At 44.3% G+C, this 22988-nt stretch overlaps 1 protein-coding gene across 1 annotated transcript in view; it reads left to right on the plus strand.

The window, feature by feature from the left end:
• Positions 1–22988, plus strand: part of LOC134344062 (protein unc-79 homolog) — a 403221-nt gene that overhangs the window by 125458 nt on the left and 254775 nt on the right. Inside the window, exons 16-18 of the mRNA XM_063043251.1 lie at positions 1277–1400; positions 8268–8408; positions 10363–10584. Of these exons, the coding sequence (XP_062899321.1) occupies positions 1277–1400; positions 8268–8408; positions 10363–10584 (487 nt within the window). The remainder of the gene's footprint in view (positions 1–1276; positions 1401–8267; positions 8409–10362; positions 10585–22988) is intronic.

A 22988-nucleotide genomic window follows, 5' to 3' on the forward strand; every position in this document is an offset into this window, starting at 1 on the left:
ATTCCAGGTGTTAATCCATGCCATGAGCTCATCTGCCTTTCCTACGGTACTTGCATTGAAATATACGCAGCTCAGGAAATTAGTCGTACCATGCTCAACCTTTTGGTTCTGACTTTGAGGTCTTACCAACATCTGTCTCCACAACCCCTCCACTAACTGTTCTGGAACTCTTGTACCCATCCCTCTGCAACTCTAGTTCAAACCCCACATGCAGCATTAACAAACCTTCCCCTTAGGTTGTTAGTCCCCCTCTAGTTCAGGTGCAAACTGTCCCTTCTGTATGAATCCCACTTTCCCTGGAAGAGAGCCTAATGATCCAAAAATCTTAAGCCCTCCCTCCTGCACCAACTCCTTAGCCATGTATTAAACTGTATACTCTTTCTAGTTCTGATCTCACTGGCATGTGGTACGGGTAGCAATCCTGAGATCACAACCCTGGAGGTCCTGCCCTTTAACTTAGCACCTAACTCCCTGAACTCCCTGTGCTGAACCTCGTCATTCGTCCTACCCACGTCATTGGTACCTGCATGAACCACGACCTCTGGTTGTTCACCCTCTCACTTTAGAATGCTGAAGACTCAATCCGAGGTGTTCTGGACCTTGGAGCCTGGGAGGCAACCTACCATCTGGGTATCTCTTACTTGCCCACTGAACCTCCTGTCCATTACCTGAAGTAATGAATCCCCTATCACCACGGCATGGCTCTTCTCCCCCATTCCGTTCTGAATCACAGAGGGAGGCTCAGTGCCAGAGACCTGACTGCTATGACTTTCCTCTTTGTGGTCATCCCCCCCATTACAGTATCCAAAGTGGGGGATGGCCACAGGGGTACTCTGCACTGGCTCCTTAAACTCTTTCCTCTCTCCCAGTTTCCCGTGACCTGCACCTTGGGTGTAACTACCCCTCTGTATGTCATCTCATATGTAGTCTGTATGAAAAATGCTCTTAATAAGCTATTATTATATATGGAAAAGAAATTAAAATGTATGTGTATTTAAGTACTTGATGTGCCTATATTATTATTCTGACTGGAAAATATTAAGTTAAATTAAATTCAAGTTTATTGTCATCTGACTGTACATATACCCAACAAATGAAATAACATTCCTCCGATCCATGATGTACACCCACAATACATTTATCACACAGAGTAAATAAAACTAAATATTACCACAAATAAGTTAATAAAATATAATTCAAAATTCATGTGGTGTGTATAGTGTGCAGCACAGGTAATTGATAATAATTAACTATTGATAATATTGATCTATTTCAGCAAAATGTTTGATGTTGAACTTTGCCCATTGCCATTTTCCTTGGAAGAAATGTTTGGTTTTATTAGCTGTCGATTCACTGGCTACCCCGCTTCAGTCCAGGAACAAGCGTTACTTTGGCTTCATGTAAGTTTTTAAAAAATCTTTAATCTGAAGGTTTAGTTTGAAAGTCAGTTGAGATGTCAGTGATGTTCTGCGGGGCTGGGTGCTGGGACCACTTCTTTTTATGCTCTATATAAATTATTTAGATGATTGAATAAATGTTAGTCCCCCTTGGATTCAAATGCAAGTCATCCTTTTTGTACAGGTCACGTCTGCCCCAAAAGAGGTCCCAATGATCCAGAAATCTGAATCCCTGCCCCGTGCTCTAACCCCTCAGCCACGCATTTATCCTTCACCTCACTCTATTCCTATACTCACTGTCGCGTGGCACAGGTAGTGATTACTACCTTTTGAGGTCCTGCTTTTCAACTTCTTTCCTAACTCTCTGTAGTCTGTTTTCAGGACCTCCTCCCTTTTCCTACCTATGTCATTGGTACCAATATGTACCACGACCTCTGGCTGTTCACCTTCCCACTTCAGGATATTGTGAACACAATCAGAAACATCCCGGACCCTGGAACCAGGGAGGCAAACTACCATCCGTGTTTCTTTCCTGTGTCCACAGAATTGCCTGTCTGACCCCCTAACTATAGAGTCCCCTATCACTGCTGCCATCCTCTTCCTTTCCCTGCCCTTCTATGCCACATGGCCGGACTCTGTGCCAGAGGTGCGGCCACTTTTGCTCCCCCAGGTAGGCTGTCCCCCTGAACAGTACTCAGACAGGAGTACTTATTGTTAAGGGGGACAGCCACAGGGGTACTCTCCAGTATCTGACTCTTGCCCTTCCCTCTCCTGACTGTTACCCATTTATCTGTCTCCCGAGGCCCCAGTGCGACTACTTGCCTATAGCTCCTCTCTATCGTCTCCTCACTTTCCCTGACCAGACGAAGGTCATCGAGCTGCATCTCCAGTTCACTAACATGGTCCCTAAGGAGCTGCAGCTCGACACACCTGGCCCGTAGCTGACATCCAGTACAGAATACTGGCCTCGCAGACATTCTTCCTATTCCTATTCTTCACAATTAACTTACCTCGCCTCGACCCGTTGAGCCAAAGCTCTCTGACTCCCTCTTCTCTGGTGCCTGCTCTATAAAACTGTCTTCTTTTAAGATTCTTCCCGCTGGTCTAACTTGCTGAAGTCCACGTGCCTGAGCAGTCGTGCCTTGATCAAACCACTGAAGAAAAAATGCACTCCTTTTAAATTCTTCCTGCTGGTCTAACTCACTGAAGTTCACGTGCCTACTCAGTTGTGACTTGATCTGTCAACTTGGACAGATTAGGGGAATGGGCAAGAAAGTGGCAAATGAAATACAATGTTGGAAAATGCATGATCATGCACTTTGGTAGTAGAAATAAACCTGTGGGCTATTTTCTAAATGGAGAGAAAATCCAGGAATCTGAGCTGCCGAGGGACTTGGGAGTCCTTGTGCAGAACACCCTGAAGGTTAACTTGCAGGTTAACTTGCAGGTTCAGTTGATGGTGAGGAAAGCAAGTACGATGTTAGCATTTATTTCAAGGGGTCTAGAATACAAGAGCAAGGATGTGATGCTGAGGCTTTATAAGGCACTGGTGAGGCTTCACCTTGAGTATTGTGAACAGGTTTGGGCTCCTCATCTTAGAAAAGATACGCTGGCATTGGAGAGGATCCAGAGGAGGTTCACAAGAATGATTCCAGGAATGAAAGGGTTATCATATGAGGAACGTTTGATGGCTCTGGGTCTGTACTCGCTGGAATTCTGAAGGATGAGGGGGATCTCATTGAAACCTTTTGAACGTTGAAAGGCCTAGACAGAATAGATGTGGAAAGGATGTTTCCCATGGTGAGAGAGTCTAGAACAAGAAGGCATAGCCTCAGGATAGAGGGGCACCCTTTCAAAACAGAGAAACTTCTTAGCCAAAGGGTGGTGAATTTGTGGAATTTGTTGCCACCTGCAACTGTGGAGGCCAGGTTGGTGGGTGTACTTAAGCCAGAGATTGATAGATTCTTGATCGGACATGGCATCAAAGGTTATGGGGAGAAGATTGGGAACTGGGATTGAGGAGAAGATAGAAAAATAAGGATCAGCCATGATTGAATGGCGGAGCAGACTCGATGGGCCAGATGGCCTAATTCTGATCTGATGTCTTATGGAAATTTTAGTGATGTTGACTATTCCTGGAGATGTAAATTGTCATAACTGCATGCTATTGTGTAACAAGAAAAGGAACTTTTCTGAAGACGAGATTCTGCAGGGCAGGCGGTGTCTAGGAAAGGGCGTAAATACTGAATGATCCTGTTCTAGGACTGCACTATGCTTCTGTGTGCTGATGTGCTGCATACTGCAGCAGATTTTACATTCGATGGAAACTCCCAATATTTAGGGTACAGTATATGGACTCACTTTAAAATGAGTTTGATGCCACCTGTTACGTAGACATTAGGTTTTCATACATTTGCCAAAGTAAATGTATACATATGCTCAGTTAGTTTCTTGTCCTCTTGTTCTATTGTCCTCGTGCTGGTGGTCTGAGTGTCCTCGGGTGAAAATAATAACAGTATTGTGCTAACTACTGTTAGAGCGCGAGGCTGTTCTGGAGTTCTGATTTCAATTTCGGTCCTGTATGTAAGGAGTTTGTATGTTCTCTCTGTAAATCGTGGGTTTTCTCTGGGTGCTCTGGTTCCATCCCACAGCCCAAAGATATTAGTTAGTGAATTGGTCACTTTAAGTTGTCTTGTGATTAGGCGAGAGTTAAATAGGTCAGTTGCTGGGTGGTGCACTGCATTGGACTGGAAGGATCTGTTCTATGCTGTATCTCAAAATGAAATAAGTAATTTCATCTGTCTTCAAATCTAGTGTGTAAAAACGCAGGTACGGTACACCTATTGTGTAAACTCTAGAATAATAACGCAGTACCTCCATCCTGATCAAAAAGGCACAACAGCGCCTTTATTTCCTGCGGAGCATCAAGAAAGCTCACCTCTGTCCCAGGACACTGATGGACTTTTACCGCTGTACCATTGAGAGCATACTCACCAACTGCATCTCAGTGTGGTATGGCAATTGTCCCGTATCGGACCGCAAAGCACTCCAGTGTGTGGTGAAAACTGCCCAGTGGATTATTGGCACCCAATTGCCCACCATTGAGAACATCTACCGTAAACGCTGTCTGGGCAGGGCGAAAAGCATCATCAAGTATGCATCTCACCCTAACCATGGACTTTTTACTCTCCTCCCATCCAGTAGGCGCTACAGGAGACTCCGCTCCCGCACCAGCAGGCACAGGAAGAGCTTCTTCCCTGAGGCTGTGACCCTGCTGAACCTCACATCACAGCGCTAAGCAGTATTGCATCCATATTGTACTGTCTCAGTACTTTTATATTTGTGTGCTGTAGCACTTACTTTTTATTCACAGTTATTTTGTAAATAACACTATTCTTTGCATTTCTGGTTAACTGCATTTCATTGGCTTTGTATCGGTACTCGGTACAATGACAATAAAATTATGATGGGTATAGATAGAGTGAACTTTTTCCACTGAGGCAAGGGGAGAAAAAAACCAGAGGACATGGGTTTAGGGTGAAGGGGGAAAAGTTTAAAGGGAACATTAGGGGGGGCTTCTTCACACAGAGAGTGGTGGGAGTATGGAATGAGCTGCCAGACGAGGTGGTAAATGCGGGTTCTTTTTTAACATTTAATAATAAATTGGACAGATACATGGATGGGAGGTGTATGGAAGGATATGGTCCGTGTGCAGGTCGGTGGGACTAGGCAGAAAATGGTTCGGCACAGCCAAGAAGGGCCAAAAGGCCTGTTTCTGTGCTGTAGTTTCTATGGTTTAAAGTTGAATCTAATCTAATCTAATCTAATATTGAGGAAGTTTGTCTGGAACTTTGATTTTGTACTGCAGTTTTTAGCATCTAGTCACGCAAAAGCCGGAAGTTCAATACGACGTCTATTAAAGAAATTACAGCACATCTAAACATTTGTAATGATTCTTTAGTTAGAGGAGCTTTAAATTACTTGAAGGTCAAAAAACTACAGATTTTGAAATCCCCAAGTTAAAAGAGAAAGCATTGCAAATGTTTAGCAGGGTCAGGCAGCGTCTAGAGAGAAAAGAAGAGTTAATTGTTCAAGCAACATACATCAAAGTTGCTGGTGAACGCAGCAGGCCAAGCAGCATCTATAGGAAGAGGCGCAGTCGACGTTTCAGGCCGAGACCCTTCGTCAGGACTAACTGAAGGAAGAGTGAGTAAGGGATTTGAAAGCTGGAGGGGGAGGGGGAGATGCAAAATGATAGGAGAAGACAGGAGGGGGAGGGATAGAGCCGAGAGCTGGACAGGTGATAGGCAAAAGGGGATACGAGAGGATCATGGGACAGGAGGTCCGGGAAGAAAGACGGGGGGGGTGGTGACCCAGAGGATGGGCAAGAGGTATATTCAGAGGGACAGAGGGAGAAAAAGGAGAGTGAGAGAAAGAATGTGTGCATAAAAATGAGTAACAGCTGGAGTACGAGGGGGAGGTGGGGCCTAGCGGAAGTTAGAGAAGTCAATGTTCATGCCATCAGGTTGGAGGCTACCCAGACGGAATATAAGGTGTTGTTCCTCCAACCTGAGTGTGGCTTCATCTTTACAGTAGAGGAGGCCGTGGATAGACATGTCAGAATGGGAATGGGATGTGGAATTAAAATGTGTGGCCACTGGGAGATCCTGCTTTCTCTGGCGGACAGAGCGTAGATGTTCAGCAAAGCGGTCTCCCAGTCTGCGTCGGGTCTCACCAATATATAAAAGGCCACATCGGGAGCACCGGACGCAGTATATCACCCCAGTCGACTCACAGGTGAAGTGATGCCTCACCTGGAAGGACTGTTTGGGGCCCTGAATGGTGGTAAGGGAGGAAGTGTAAGGGCATGTGTAGCACTTGTTCCGCTTACACGGATAAATGCCAGGAGGGAGATCAGTGGGGAGGGATGGGGGGGACGAATGGACAAGGGAGTTGTGTATGTTGCTTGAATTTCCAGCATCTGCAGAATTCCTGTTGTTTGCAGTTAATTGTTCAAGTTGCTTTGCCTAGTGTGTCCATAATTTTCTAGTTATTTACCAATTTTAATTTGAAAATTCTGAAGTGGAAAATAAACAGAAATGAAAAATGCCAATCTAATATAAAATATAGCTTCAGAATGAATTTTAAGTATTGAGTCAGAGTTTTTGAGTGATAGAATCAGGTTTAATATCACTGGCATATGTCGAGAAATTTATTAACTTTGTAGCAGCAGGACAATGCAATACATAATAGAAAACTGTGAATTACATTAAGTATAGATATATTAAATAGTTAAATAAGTAGTGCAAAAATAGAAACAAAACAGTAGTGAGGTAGTGTTCATGGGTTCAATGTCCATTTATAAATTGGATGGCAGAGGGGAAGAAGCCGTTCCTGAATCATTGAGTGTGTGCCTTCAGACTTGTGTATCTCCTTCCTGATGGTAGCAATGAGAACAAGGCTTAACCTGGATGATGGGGTCTTTAATGACGAATGTCATATTGAATACTCTTTGAAGATGCCCGAGATGCTGGGGAGGCTAGTGCCTATGATGGAGCTGACTAAGTCTACAACTCTCTGTAGCTTACTTCAATCCTGTGCAGTTGCACCCACCCACCCTCCCCCCCCCCCGCCGCCATAACAGGCCCTGATGCAGCCAGTTTAAATGCTAGGCACAGTACACCTGTAGAAATTTGCCAGTATTTTTGGTGACATATCAGCTCTCCTCAGACTCCTCGTTAAATATAGCAGCAGGCATGTCTCCTTTGTAGCTGCATAGATATTTTGGGTCCAGGTTAGATCCTCAGAGACATTGACACCCAGAAACTTAAAATTACTCACTTCTCCTACTTCTGTTCCCTCTATGAGGACTGTTGTGTGTTCTGTCATTTTACGCTTTCTGATGTCCACAGTCAGTTCTTTGGTCTTACTGACGTTGAGCGCAAGGTTGGTGCTGCGACACCACTCCACTATATATCCTACTCCTGTACGCCTTTTTGTCACCATCTGAGATTCTGCCAACAATGGTTGTATCATCAGCAAATTTATAGATGGAAACAAGCCCTTCAGTCCAGCTCATCTCTTGCCCAGCAAGTTGATCCTGCCTGCCTGCATTTGGTCTGTACCCTCCTAAACCTCTTCTGTCCATGTACTGTACTTTATGTGCCTGTCTCCAGCACTACTTCTAATAAAGGAACCATTTAATGCTGCCATTATTTGTTGTTTGTAATATATATATAGATTCTAACAGATATAAAGTAATTTTCATTATAAATTAACATCTACATTAATACATATTATTAACATTAACAGCATTACATATTTATTATTTATGGGGGTGGTGGAATGGAGATGCATCTCTACCAAAGAGGGTGTAAGACACTCCTTCCCTGCACTAGCCTGCAGGCCTTTCTTGAGCAAAGTGTAGCACTTGCTTAGCCCCGATCAGGGTCATGTGAAGTCATGGATAGTCACATGAGCAGCTGGTGCCTATCACAAGCCCCTGTTATGTGACCACCGACGCCAGGCAGACAATCTCTGAAGAGTATTGATAATGGCTGGGGTCACCCGTCTTGTAAAGACACTGCCCATAAGAGGCAATGGCAAACTTCTTGTTGAAAAATTTGCGAAGAACAATCATGGTTATGGGAAGACCATGATCACTAACATCATACGACATGGCACATATCAAATGAATGAGGATTATTATATAATGTATTATAAAAATATAATATTTTATATCATAACTATAACTAACATAATTAATTCTCATTGTCTGTAATCTTGAAATGTGATTACTTTTTGCATGAAGAATGATCAAATGATGTTTTGAAGGCTATTTCTGTTTTGAACTTGATTTTTTTTGTCTAGGTATTATCAGAATTGGATATAACAGTTCCTCTACAGCTGTTGATAAGTATGTTTTCTGATGGGGTGAACTCAGTCAAAGAACTATCAAATCAAAGAAATGTACGAACCAGTGAGCAGCCAGGCAACCCAACTGCTCGAAGGGTAATTGTTTCCAACTATTTCTCTTTCTGTTTAACTGTACAGATTTTATATTCGTTTCTGCTAATTTCATGTCTGTAAGGAATTGAAGAGATGCACTGACATGAGTTAGCTCTGCAAATTCTCCCTTCCTCCTCCAAGAATAATTCTTGCAAATATCTGGCTTTGATTATAAACTTGCTACTGAATTCTGACCTAACTTAGCTAAATTATTGTATTGAAATGTTACATCAGATCAATATTAAAATTTGAATACACAGCAACTATGGTGTGTTGAAATACTAACTGTAGTTCAGTCAGAAAGTTAGTCTGTGCTTTCCTGAAGATTCGGCTCTATGTCTCTTTTGTCAAAGTCAAGTTTGTCATATGCAGAAATACATCCAGGGACAGCAGCAATGAAAAATTAAATTGCTGCACCATCACAAACACACAGCATCAGATATACAACATTCACAAGAAAATCAAAAATTAAACATGAATTAAACAAGAAAGAACACAATTAGAACAAAAATAGAAGTCCATTGTAGTCCATTTACAAACAAGAGAAAATCTGCAGGTGCTGGAAATCCAAGCAACACACAAAATACTGGAGGAACTCTGCAGGCCAGGCAGCATCCATGGAAAAGATTATTGTCAAAGTTTTGGGCTGAGACCGTTCATCAGAACGGGAGAAAAAAGACGAGTCAGAGTTAGAAGGTGGGGGGAGGGAAGGAAGAAACACAGGTGATAGATGAAACCGGGGGGTGAGTGGGGTGGAGGGCTGAAGTAAAGAGGTGAGAAGTTTATTGGTGACAGAGATATAGGGCTGGAGAAGGGGGAATCTGGAGGGGGAAGGCAGAAGGCCATGGAAGAAAGAAAAGGGGGAGGAGCACCAGAGGGAAGTGATGGGCAGGTAAGGAGAGAGAGAAAAGGGAATAGGGAATGGTGAAGGAGGGGTGCATTACCAGAAATTTGAGAAATTGATGTTTATGTCATCAGGTTGCAGGCAACCCAGACGGAATATAAGATGTTGCTCCTCCAAACTGAGGGTGGCTTCATCACGACTGAAGGGGAGGCCATGGACTGACATGTTGGAATGGGAATGGGAAGTGGAATTAAAATGCTGGCCACTGGGAGGTAATTAAAATGGGTGGCCACTGGGAGATTCTATTGTAGTGTAGGTTAAAAAATGTGTTTTTACTGTGGTAACAATTTGTATATTGAAAACTTGATAACCAAAGCATCTTATTTATGGCAGAATTACCACTATCAGATTGCTGTGAGATCTTGGTCCTCACAATAGCAAAATGAAGCTATCATCCATGATATTTCATGATTATCACTGTTGCTTGGAGTGGCGATTGAAATCCAGTGACTTTCCAGTTGACTTGAATATTAAAGTCAGACTTGTTCTGCAGTTATTCGTGCATGACTTTCAGCAGCTAACGAAAAGCAGCATTTCCAGAATCATGAAATGTTTGACCATCTCTTAGGAATTAAGTTCATTTGCGACTGTAAATAAATACAACCAAACAAAACAAAGTTCCTCTGGACCATGATGCACCCACAAAGCATATATCACATACAACAAACTATCACCATAAATAAGTTAATAAAATATAATTTAAAGTGCATATAGTGCACAATACTGGTAAACTGTAAAGAGCTCACTGACCTAGTGATGAGACCTCATTGGTGGGCAGGGTATTCATTAGTCTTACAGCCTGAGGGAAGAAGCTGTTACCCAGACTGGCAGTCCTTGTCCTGATGCTCCTGTGCCTCCTTCCTGATGGTAGTGGATCGAAGAGATTGTGGGATTTGTGGTAGGGATTCTCAACAATAATTTGGGCCCTTCATATGCGAAATGGGATAAGATGTAGCTGGGGAACAAGGGCACAATTGAAGTGTAAATGAAGGAAATCAATTTAACTCTTTCTTTCTTTATATCATTGTATAATGAATATATTTTTCCCTTTAGGTCAGTGTTGTATCAGATCCTGGACGCCGAGGCCAGCATATTACTCTTAGTCCATTTCCTAGCCCTTTTCGGAGCCCATTCCGTAGCCCAGTGCGTAGTCCATACCGTGGCTGCTTCAAGAACTTTGGTACTGTTGGAGGAAGAAACATCGATTTTGACACTGATGATGATGAAATGAACCTGCCTTGCTTCATCCTGATGTTTGATTTAATACTGAAACAGGTAATGATGTTCTTACCCCATTTCCAGCAATGAAGGCCTTTGATGGAGTATCACAGAATCACAGGAAAATTGTAGCACAAATGTGTGTGAGTTTGTGATGGGACAGCGCAGAGGGAGCACTGTCCCTGTCCTGTAAGTGTGTGATGGGCCACTACAAGACCATGAGATATAGGAGCAGAACGAGGCCGTCTGTTCTGCCATTTCATCATGGCTGATCCAATTTACCTCTTGGTCCCAATCTCTTGCCTTCTCCCCATAACCTTCAAGCCCTGACCAATCACGAATCTATCAACCTGTGCCTTACATTTATATAAAGACCTGGCCTCCACAGCTGCCTGTGGCAACAAATTCCATAGATTCACCACTCTCTGGCTAAAGAAATTCCTCCTCGCCTCCACTCTAAAAGGACGCTCCTCTATTCTGAGGCCGTGTCCTCTGGTCTTAGACTCTCCCACCATAGGAAACATCCTCTCCACATCCACTCTATCAAGGCCTTTCACTATTCGATAGGTATCAATGAAGTCGCCCCTGATTCCTCTGAATTCTGGCAAATACAGGCCGAGAGCCATTAAACGCTCTTCATATGACAAGCCATTCAGTCCTGGAATCATTTTCGTGAACCTCCTTTGAAACCTCTCCAGTTTTAGCACATCCTTTTGAAAATGAGGGGTGCAAAATTTCTCACAATGCTCCAAGTGAGGCCTCACCAGTTCTTTTATAAAGTCTGATCATTACGTCCTTACTTTAATATTTGAGTCTTCTTCAAAAGTGAATCCTACATTGCATTTACCTTCTTTCCTGAAAGAAATCTCTGTAGCTGCTCTCTTAACTCAAAAACCCTGGCCAGGGCTCTCCCCCTTGATAGCCACCTGACTTCAGAGTGTAAGAGAAGTGTTTGTGCTCTGCATCCATTTCCTCGCAAAGCTGCTCAAAGAGACGTTTCTTAGCCTTAGTAATACGGCTAGCCACTAAGTACGATGCTCTCAGAGCAGCAGCATTTGTGGAGCTGGTGGCTGTCAGCACTTGCTTCTGTCCCGCTTGCTCACGTTTTTTCCGCTCAGAAAACTCAACGGGCTTGTCTTTAAGTGCAGGGTGCTTGGACTCAAGGGACCGAAGCAGTTTTGAGGGCTTCATTGTCTCATTAGACAGCTTGTCTCCACATATCACAACACAGGGGGCTTGGAGCGTGCGAGTCACCGGTCGCAATAAAGCCGTATTTTATGTACGACTCATCGTATTTTCTGTTGAATGAAGCTTTCTTTTTCTTTATAGTCTCGGCCTCAGCTGTCTCTGCATTATCATCATCGTTAGGCCTTTTATGTCCCCTACCATCTCTTCTAAAGAAACTCTCAAGTGATGTTTGTTTTTTACTCATCATACCGCCAAATCATATCGTTTCCTCACGGCCAGATAGCACATGCTTTGCGGCCCGGTACTGGTCTGCGGCCCGGTGGTTGGGGACCACTGACATATACTGCATGAATTCAAATACAGCACCTTCAGACCTATATTCACCCTTTTCAATTTTATCTACTTTTTATGTTGCAATTCATGCTGTTAACTGCAAGTTTGTCCTATCAATAGTCACTCCTCTCTACACATTGCCTCTGTTTGTCTACCAGCTACATTGTCCTCAGCTCTTTTATCCAGCTTTTCTATGATGATACCTGGATTGATATGTATGCACGGGGGACTTCCGGTAGCGCTCATGGAGTGAAGTCGCGTTCTTGACTTGCTCCATTACCTCTGAGTTTTTCTTCTTATGATCAGCTATATTTTAATTAACCATTAAGGCATCAACTTTTACAATACTTTGAAACAAATTGGGCTCTTCGATAATTGGATGCGTTTAAGGTCTGCTATGTCTAAGAATGGAAAAAACGGGAAGGACGGCAAACCTCCGGTTAGACCGAAAGGTACCGATTTCCCTCCGACTGAACCACCGGTGACTTTGAAAGCTATATCGGAGCTAATTCGTGAGGAAATTTCAACTAGTTTCCAGAAAATTGCCGATTCAATCGAGAAGATACAAATATCTATTACGGAACATCGGTCGGCTATATCTGATCTTCAAAAATCCACGCAACAAAGTGAGCTCAAGATGGAGAAAATCGAAGAAACAATTAATGTAATGAAGAAGAAACTCGACTTTCTGACCTTTAAAAACTCTGACTTAGAATCCAGAATGTGACGGCAGAATCTTCGAATGATTGGGGTGCGTGAAGCTGTTGAATCCGATTACCCTATGAAGTATTTTTCTCAACTTTTAAAAGATGCATTTCCTACTGTATTTCCTGACCAACCACCGTTATTGGATCGTGTTCACAGAGTTCCATCATACTTGCCTAGGTCAGATAAACCTAGACATGTCATTTTACGTTTTCATTACTTTCAAGACAAGGAGAAAGTGTTTCGTTTCGTTCGATCTAAAGGTTACATTGATTTTCTGGATCTTAAGTTCCGATTCGTGGAGGATTTCAGTAAACCAATCCGGGATCAACGGGTTCGTTACAGATCTGTGATGTCGGAACTCTGCAAGATGGATTTAAAACCAGCGCTGCTTTACCCTGCACCTTTAAGGATTCTTACGCTGGATGGAGCCCTCCGTTTTTTGAATCTCCATCGGATGCCCAGAGTTATCTGGATCAATTTTCACCTTCAACATCTTAATCGTAATTTTTTAACTATCTCCGTTGATCGGAGGTTGTGAATTTGTCGGTCTTAATTTTTTTTTGCCCTATATGGGCAGAAAAGTTTATTTTTGATTATTTAATATGGTTGCTAAACTTTCTTTTTAACTGCGTCATTTCTTTCTTTTTCCCAGGGGATTCTGGGTGGTTATTTCCTCACCGTCATTTTACGTATTTCCTTTGTGGCCTTAAATTTTGTAGTTTTTTTAAATCTATTTTGTTTTGTAGGTTTTTATAACTAGTTTATGTTAATAATCTCATTTTTTTTGTTTTGTCTACTCATGGGTCTGGGGTTTATTGCGTTTTTTAAAATATTTTCTGGCTTTTATTCTGTTATATTATGTGTTTATTTTAATTGAGTTATCTTTTTTTTATTCTTTTACTGTTTTATAATCAGCTGATCTTTTTTATATTTACACTTTTTTTAGGGAGCGTATACCGGAAGTCATGGGGGTAGTTTTAGTACTTGCTTCTTTCGGGCTGGTCTGCGTTAGATTTAGCTTTGAGGCCATGGGGTGGGGGGTGGTGGGAGGGGCTTCACATTTTAGTTTTTTTCTTCTTGGGCTATGTACACTATTGAAGTATTGGTTGTGTTCTCCTTCCCGGTATCTCTTGTATGTTCTGTTCCCTTTCCGGGTTCGTGGGTCGAGCCTATCATCAATCCTCCTTGTTGCGGGTTGACTTTAGGGTTTATGGAGTCTATTATTAATTTTGTCTCCTAGAATACTAATGGTCTTAATCATTCTATTAAAATGAAAAAAATTTTTAAAGTGTTCCGGAGACCTAAAGCACAAATTTTATTTTTACAAGAGACCCATGTGCGGAGGGGGGACAGACTACGTTTTTTTAAATTCTGGAAGGTAAAACAGTTTCATTCGAACTCCAATGCTAAGATTCGAGGCGTCTCTATTTTTATAGACTCCTCAATTACTTTTATACAACATGATATTATTTCTGATCCAAATGGTAGATTTCTATTGGTTAGTGGTCTACTATTTAATAAAAAGGTAGTTTTGGTTAATGTCTATGCTCCTAATATGGACTGTCCGGAATTTTATAAATCATTATTTAATCAGTTCCCGAATTTGAATGAGTTTTCATTGATCTGGGGCGGAGATCTTAATACCTGTTTGTCTCCAGCTTTGGACCGTTCGGCTCCTCTACGGACCTGACCTAATAAATCTGCAACTTTGATTAATTCATTCCTCTCTGATTCTGGGTCGATGGACATTTGGCGTTTTTTGCATCCTCAGGAAAAAGATTTTTCTTTTTTTTCACATGTTCACCATTCCTATTCAAGAATTGATTATTTCTTTATTGATTCTCGTCTTATTTCTTCAGTGATTAAATGTGATTATGACTCTGTAACCATTTTGGATCATGCTTCACTTAAGCTTTCTATTAAAATTCTGGCCAATACACAAAATAATAGACAATGGCGTTTTAATTCGCTGTTGCTTCAGGACTCGGATTTTGTTAACTTTATGAATGAACGGATTGATCTTTTTTGTACAATTAACTATACAGAGGATATTTCTGTGAACATTCTTTGGGATACTTTTAAAGCTTATATTCGTGGTCAGATTATCTCGTATTCTGCTGCTTTGAGGAAGAAGCTGAAGCAGGAGGAGTTGGTAATTGTGGACAAGATTAGGGAAATTGATAAGAAATATGTTATAGCTCCTTCTGAGGAGTTATATAAACAAAGAACTGAACTTCAAATGGAACACAGTTTATTACTTTCGTCCTCGATTGTAAACCAATTAAAGAAAACAAGAAGTGAATTTTATGTACACAGTGACAAAATTGGCAAACTGTTGGCTAATCAACTGAAGTCTACTTATGCTAAATCTCAAATTAATCAGATTTATAACCAAAATGACCGACTGATGCTTGATCATGTGGGGATTAATCAAACCTTCTGTGATTTTTATTCTTCCTTATATCAATCAGAGTCTCCTTGAGATTCTAAATATATGAATGATTTTTTAGATAATCTAGACTTCCCTGAGATTTCACAGGATATGTCTTCTATGTTAGATACTCCCATTACCACAGATGAGATTAAGAATGTTATTTTCTCTATGAATTTGGGGAAAGCTCCTGGCCCTGATGGGTTTACTGTAGAATTTTATAAATGTTTTGCTCCTTCATTAATCCCTTGGTTCTGTAGGGTTTTCGAGGCTTCATTAAAACTTGGTAAACTTCCTGAATCTTTCAATAGAGCGTCAATTTCTCTAATATTAAAGAAGGATAAAGATCCTGCTCAATGTGCATCTTATAGACCAGTATCTTTATTAAATGTTGATTCTAAAGTTTTTTCTAAGTTACTAACAAATAGATTAGAAAAAGTACTTCCTTCTATTATTTCGGAAGACCAAACAGGTTTTATTAAAGGTCGTTATGTGGCGACCCACTTTCTGGCATCCACGAACCGGCTCACGAAACAGCGCGCGCAGGCAGAGGGCCGGCAGCAAAAAGGGCGCCAGGCCATCTTCACCAGCAGGGGGAAAATCCCGCACGCAGAAAGGGTCTGGGAATATGCATTCCCCACAGTAGTCCCGCCCAGGGAGGGCGGGAACGGGAGGGCTTTAAAGCGGGCCGCGAAGTTTGAATAAATCTCTTTCATCGCAACTCTAACTCACCGACTCCGTGTGGTTATTCTAGCGCTGTGTGTAGCACATCGCTACAATTGGTGACCCCGACGGCCCAAACGATATTTGGACCAGAGATGACCGACGCTGCATCTGTTCACGCAGTTTCGTTAAAACTGCCAAGCTTCTGGATGCTGCGACCCCATTTATGGTTCGAACAAGCAGAAGCACAATTCCACATTCAGCAGATAACCTCGGAGTCCACTCGCTACTACTACGTGCTGAGCTCCCTCGACCAGGAGACTGCTACACAAGTTGAGGAGTTTATACAGTCACCCCCGGAGGACGGCAAATACACAGCATTCAAAGCCCTGCTCATAAGGACTTTCGGACTCGCACGGCGCGAATGAGCACGCCGCTTAATGCACCTGGATGGTTTGGGAGACAGGCCGCCGTCAGCATTAATGAACGAGATGCTGGCCCTGGCTGAAGGACACAAACCCTGCCTCATGTTTGAGCAGGCGTTCCTAGAGCAACTGCCCGAGGACATATGCCTGCTGCTGTCCGATGCAGATTTCAGCAACCCCCGGGAGGTGGCGGCCCGAGCAGATGTGCTGTGGAATGCCAGGAAAGAGAGAGGGGCATCCGTCGCACAGATCATCAAGCCGTGAGCCCAACAAACAATGGTGTTTCTACCACCAGCGGTGGGGCACGGAGGCCCGCCGCTGCAGACCGCCCTGCAAATTCCCGGGAAACGCCAGGGCCAGCCGTTGCTGATGGCTATGGCGGCTGGCCATCAGGACAGCCTCCTGTACGTCTGGGACAAGCAGTCGGGACGCCGCTTTTTGGTCGACACCGAAGCGGAGATCAGCATCTGACCTCCAACGAGTTACGACACCCGCAACAGAGAACCGGGACCCACCCTGAGGGCCACTAATGGCAGCACAATACGAACCTACGGCACCTGCACGGTGCGGCTACAGTTCAGCTCCAGCCGGTTCACGTGGGACTTCACACTGGCCGCCGTGGCCCAACCACTGCTGGGGGCAGATTTTCTATGAGCCCACAGCCTGCTGGTCGACTTGCAAGGGAAGCGATTAGTCCACGCCAAGACTTTTCAAACGTTCTCCCTGGGTGAAGCACAGTTGCCAGCCCCACACCTGGATTCCATCACGCTGTCCGACGACGAATTCACCAGGGTCCTGGCAGATTTCCCATCAGTACTGACACCGCAGTTCACGGCAGCCATGCCCAGACACGGAGTACAGCACCACATCCCGACCCAGGGACCACCCCTCCACGCCCGTGCTTGAAGGCTTCCCCCGGACAAGCTCCGACTGGCGAAGGAGGAGTTCAAGAAGATGGAGGAATTGGGGATCATATGACGGTCCGACAGCCCATGGGCCTCCCCCCTTCACATGGTGCCCAAGGCAACGGGGGGCTGGAGACCATGCGGTGACTACCGCAGACTGAACGAGGCTACAACGCCAGACCGCTACCCTGTGCCGCACATTCAAGACTTCGCAGCAAACCTACACGGTGCAAGGATCTTTTCCAAGGTAGACCTCGTCCGGGGATACCATCAAATCCCTGTACATCCGGACGACATCCCCAAAACAGCACTTATCACCCCGTTCGGACTTTTCGAATTCCTCCGAATGCTGTTTGGTCTAAAGAATGCCGCACAGACTTTCCAGCGGCTAATGGACGCGGTGGGACACGACCTGGACTTTGCATTCATCTATTTGGACGACATCCTCATAGCCAGCAGTAGTCGGTAGGAGCATCTGTCCCACCTCCGCCAGCTCTACTCCCGCCTGAGTGAATTCGGCCTTACAATCAATCCAGCCAAATGCCAGTTCGGACTCGACACCATCGACTTCCTGGGCCACAGGATTACTAAAGACGGGGCAACCCCGCTGCCCGCCAAGGTAGACGTGGTCCGCCACTTCCCCCGACCCAACACAATCAAAGGCTTGCAGGAATTCGTGGATATGGTGAATTTCTACCACCGTTTCCTCCCCTCAGCAGCCCGAACCATGTGCCCCTTGTTCACTCTAATGTCGGGTAAGGGCAAGGATACTACCTGGAACGAAGAGGCCGCAACCGCTTTCGTTAAAACCAAAGAAGCCTTGGCAAACGCCGCGATGCTAGTGCACCCCAGAACGGACGTTCCTACTGCCCTCACGGTGGACGCATCCAACACAGCAGTCGGTGGAGTGCTGGAACAACTCATCGAGGGTCGCTGGCAACCCCTGGCGTTCTTCAGCAAACACCTACAACCACCAGAACTCAAATACAGTGCTTTTGACCGGGAGCTATTGGCACTATACCTGGCAATCCGGCATTTCAGGTACTTCTTAGAAGGTAGGCCCTTCACCGCGTTCACAGACCACAAACCGCTTACCTTTGCGTTCACTAAGGTGTCCGACCCCTGGTCGTCCTGCCAGCAGCGACATCTGTCCTACATCTCCGAGTACACGACGGACACCCGGCATGTCTCTGGAAAGAACAATGTCGTGGCGGACGCACTTTCCAGACCTACCATACAGGCCCTGTCCCAGGGGGTGGACTATGCAGCGCTGGCAGAGGCACAGCAGGCAGACGCTGAGATCTCCAGTTACAGGACTGCAGTCTCCGGTTTGCAGCTCCAAGACCTCCCCGTAGGCCCAGGTGAGAGGACCCTACTATGTGACGTAGCTACTGGCCAACCCCGCCCCGTCGTCCCAGCAGCCTGGCGCCGGCGGGTGTTCGAATCCATTCACAACTTAGCGCACCCCTCCATCAGGACAACTGTCCGGCTGGTCTCCCAACAGGTTCGTGTGGCATGGACTGCGTAAACAGGTCAGTGAATGGGCCAAAACGTGCATGCAGTGCCAAACGGCCAAGGTGCAGCGGCACACCAAGGCTCCACCGCAGCAGTTCGAACCCACCCGCCGGAGGTTCGACCACATCCATGTGGATATTGTGGGGCCCCTGCCAGTGTCACGAGGAGCGCGGTACCTCCTAACTGTGATAGACCGGTTCACCAGATGGCCAGAGGCAGTCCCGCTCAGCGACACCACCTCCGAATCCTGCGCCCGAGCACTGATCGCAACCTGGGTAGCACGCTTTGGGGTACCGGCCCACATTACCTCCGACAGGGGCGCCCAGTTCACCTCCAGCCTGTGGTCGGCTATGACCAGCCTTTTAGGAACACAGCTACACCACACAACTGCCTACCACCCACAGTCGAACGGACTAGTGGAGCGTTTCCACCGTCACCTGAAATCGGCTCTCATAGCCCACCTGGAGGGGCCTAACTGGGTGGACGAACTTCCCTGGGTCCTGCTCGGAATCCGCACGGCGCCCAAAGAGGATCTACACACCTCGTCGGCCGAGTTGGTGTATGGCGCGCCCCTGGTCGTCCCAGGAGAGTTCATACCAGCCCCAAGGGGGCAAGAGGAAGAACCCACAGCAGTCCTGGACAGACTACGGGAGAGGCTCGGTAACCTGGCCCCCATCCCCACTTCACAGCATGGACAGAGCCCGACCTGCGTACCCAAAGACCTGCAGAACTGTAAGTTTCTTTTTGTACGACGGGGCGGACACCGGGCACGCTACAGCGGCCCTACGAGGGGCCGTTTAAGGTGATCAGGAACAACGGGTCCACATTCGTGCTGGACATTGGGGGGAGAGAGGAGGTTTTCACGGTGGACCGACTCAAACCGGCCCATGTGGACTTGGCGCAACCAGTCCAGGCTCAGGCACCGCGGCGCAGGGGCAGACCTCCCAAACAGAGGCCGATCCAGACTGTGGACATTGGGGGAGGTATCGCCGGTTCTGGGGGGGGGGGTTATGTGGCGACCCACTTTCTGGCACCCACGAACCGGCTCACGAAACAGCGCACGCAGGCAGAGGGCCGGCAGCAAAAAGGGCGCCAGGCCATCTTCACCAGCAGGGGGAAAATCCCGTGCGCAGAAAGGGTCTGGGAATATGCATTCCCCACAGTAGTCCCGCCCGGGGAGGGCGGGAACGGGAAGGCTTTAAAGCGGGCCGCGAAGTTTGAATAAATCTCTTTCTTCGCAACTCTAACTCACCGACTCCGTGTGGTTATTCTAGCGCTGTGTGTAGCACATCGCTACAGTTACTCTTTTTATAATATTCGCACACTGTTAAATATTGTTTATACTCCCTCACAAAATATTCCTGAGTGTGTTATCTCTTTAGATGCTGAGAAAGCTTTTGATAGAGTAGAATGGCCTTATTTATTTAAGGTGCTTGAAATGTTTAATTTTAGCTCGAAAGTTATATCCTGGATTAAACTGTTATATCATTCTGTGGCCTCGGTCCGTACTAACTCTTTAAGTTCACCTTTTTTCCCTCTTTTTCGAGGTACTCGACAAGGTTGTCCTCTTAGTCCTTTATTATTTGATATTGCATTAGAACCTCTTGCAATTGCCATTTGAGAATCTCCAAATATTACTGGGATAACTCGGGGCTTAAAGTCCCATAAAATATCACTCTATGCTGATGACTTACTTTTATATATTTCTAATCCCCAAAAATCCATCCCGGCTGTTTTAGAGCTATTAGCACAATTTGGTCTTTTGTCAGGTTATAAATTAAATCTTAGTAAGAGTGAACTTTTCCCGATTAATAAACAACTTCCCTTATATCATAACTTTCCATTTAAATTGATTAATAATTATTTTTCATATCTTGGGATTAAAATTACTTGTAAATACAAAGATTTATTTAAGATTAACTTTTTACCATTAATAGACCATATTATTCAACTTTCATCTAAATGGTTTCCTTTATATTTAACTTTGATTGGTCGTATTAATGCAGTTAAGATGTTTTTTTTGCCAAAATTTTTATATATATTTGAGGCATTACCAATCTTTGTTCCAAAATCTTTTTTTGACAAAGTCGACTCTAAAATTTCTTCATTTATTTGGCAAAATAAAAACCCGAGACTGGGTAAAATACATTTACAGAAAGCTAAGAGAGATGGAGGCTTAGCATTACCTAACTTTAGATTTTATTATTGGGCAATTAATATTCGACATATGAAATTCTGTTTACTTGACCAGGATATACTATCCATTCCTAAATGGGTAGCATTGGAATTACAATCTGTTCAGGGTTATACACTTGGCTCTATTTTAGGTTCCTCTCTTCCTTTTGATTTGAAACGCCTTAAACAGGTGTCTAACCCGATAGTTAAATATACCTTACGTATTTGGTTTCAATTCAGAAAATTTTTTGATCTTAATCAATTTGGGTTAGCGATTCCTATTTTAGGTAACATTTTTTCCTCCCTCTTTTACGGATCGTGCTTTTCAAATTTGGAAGACTAAGGGTATTTCACGGTTTTTGGATTTATTTTTAGATGGTTCCCTTATGTCTTTCGAACAATTATCTAATAAATATAACTTATCAAGAATACATTTTTTTAGATATCTACAAGTTAGAAATTTTCTAAGTACTATACTTTCTTCCCTTCCAATGCTTCCTCCTACATACATTTTAGATACTATAATTAACCTTAATCCATGTCAGAAAGGTGCATCGGCTATGATTTATAATATTATTATGAAACTTAGGAAAGCTCCATTTGATAAGGTTAGGGTAGACTGGGAACAGGAATTGGGATTTATCATTTCCGTGGATGACTGGGGGCAGATTTTACGATTAGTCAATACTTCCTCTATCTGTGCTAAACATTCCCTAATTCAATTTAAAGTTGTTCATAGAGCACATATGTCCAAAGATAAATTAGCGCGCTTTTATTCTCATATTAACCCTTTTTGTGATAGATGTCCGGGGCAGATAGCCTCTTTAACTCATATGTTTCGGTCTTGCCCTACTCTGGAAACTTTTTGGAGAGACATTTTTAATATTATCTCCAAGGTACTGAATATAGATATCTCTCCTCACCCTATTACTGCTATCTTTGGACTACCTAAAATTTCCAGTAATCTTTCCCCTTCAGCCCGTAGAATGATTGCATTTCTTACTTTAATGGCGAAAAGATGTATCTTACAACATTGGAAAGAGCTCAATGCTCCAACTACCTTTTTTTGGTTTTCTCAGACGATATTATGCTTGAATTTGGAGAAAATTAGAAGCAATCTTTATGACTCCTCATTTAAATTTGAACAGACCTGGAGATCTTTTATTCAATATTTTCATTTAATGTAATATATACCCGTCTTGTTTTTTTTACTGTTTTTAATGGAGGTCGGGATTGAGGACGTGATTTTAAGTTTTTTAACTCTGTTTGGTTTCAAGTTAGCCCATTGCTTTGCTTTGCTTTTAGTTAGTTGCACGGTGGGTTTTTTTTTTGGGGTTTTTTTTTCCTTTTCTCTATTGATATATATATAAAAAATAGTATACTATTATGTTACCTTGGTACGTTATGTTTAAATTACATTGTTTGTAGTATTTTTTTTGTATTAATATCTTCTGTAATTTTATTATATTCTAACAGTGTATTAGTGCCTATATGGCTTACCTTTTTGTATACTTATTCAATAAAAAGATTTAAAAAGAAAGAAAGATATGTATGCACATGGTGTGTTCATCCTTTTGAATCTAAACAACCCCACCGCCCCCTCCACCCCCTCACACACTCTACTCCCTCACACACACCACGCCTCACACCCACCACCCCCCTCTCACACCCTCCACCCCCTCTCACACCCTCCACCCCCCCACACCCTCCACCTCCCCTCTCACACCCTCCACCTCCCCTCTCACACCCTCCACCCCCCCTCGCACGCCCTCCACCCCTCGCACGCCCTCCACCCCTCGCACGCCCTCCACCCCCTTGCACGCCCACCACCCCTCTCACGCCCACCACCCCTCTCACGCCCTCCACCCCTTCACACACTCTATCCTCTCACACCCTCCACCCCTCACACACCCTCCACCCCTCACACCCTCCACCCCTCACACCCTCCACCCCTTCACACCCTCTACCCTCTCACACCCTCTACCCCTCACACACCCTCCACCCCCTCACACCCTCCACCCCTTCACACCCCCTCCACCCCTCTCACACCCTCCACCCCATCACACACTCCACCTCTCACACACCCCACCCCCCCACGCACTCTACCCCCCTCACAAA

The sequence above is a fragment of the Mobula hypostoma genome, chromosome 1, assembly GCF_963921235.1.
Source record: "Mobula hypostoma chromosome 1, sMobHyp1.1, whole genome shotgun sequence".
Lineage (NCBI taxonomy): Eukaryota > Metazoa > Chordata > Chondrichthyes > Myliobatiformes > Myliobatidae > Mobula > Mobula hypostoma.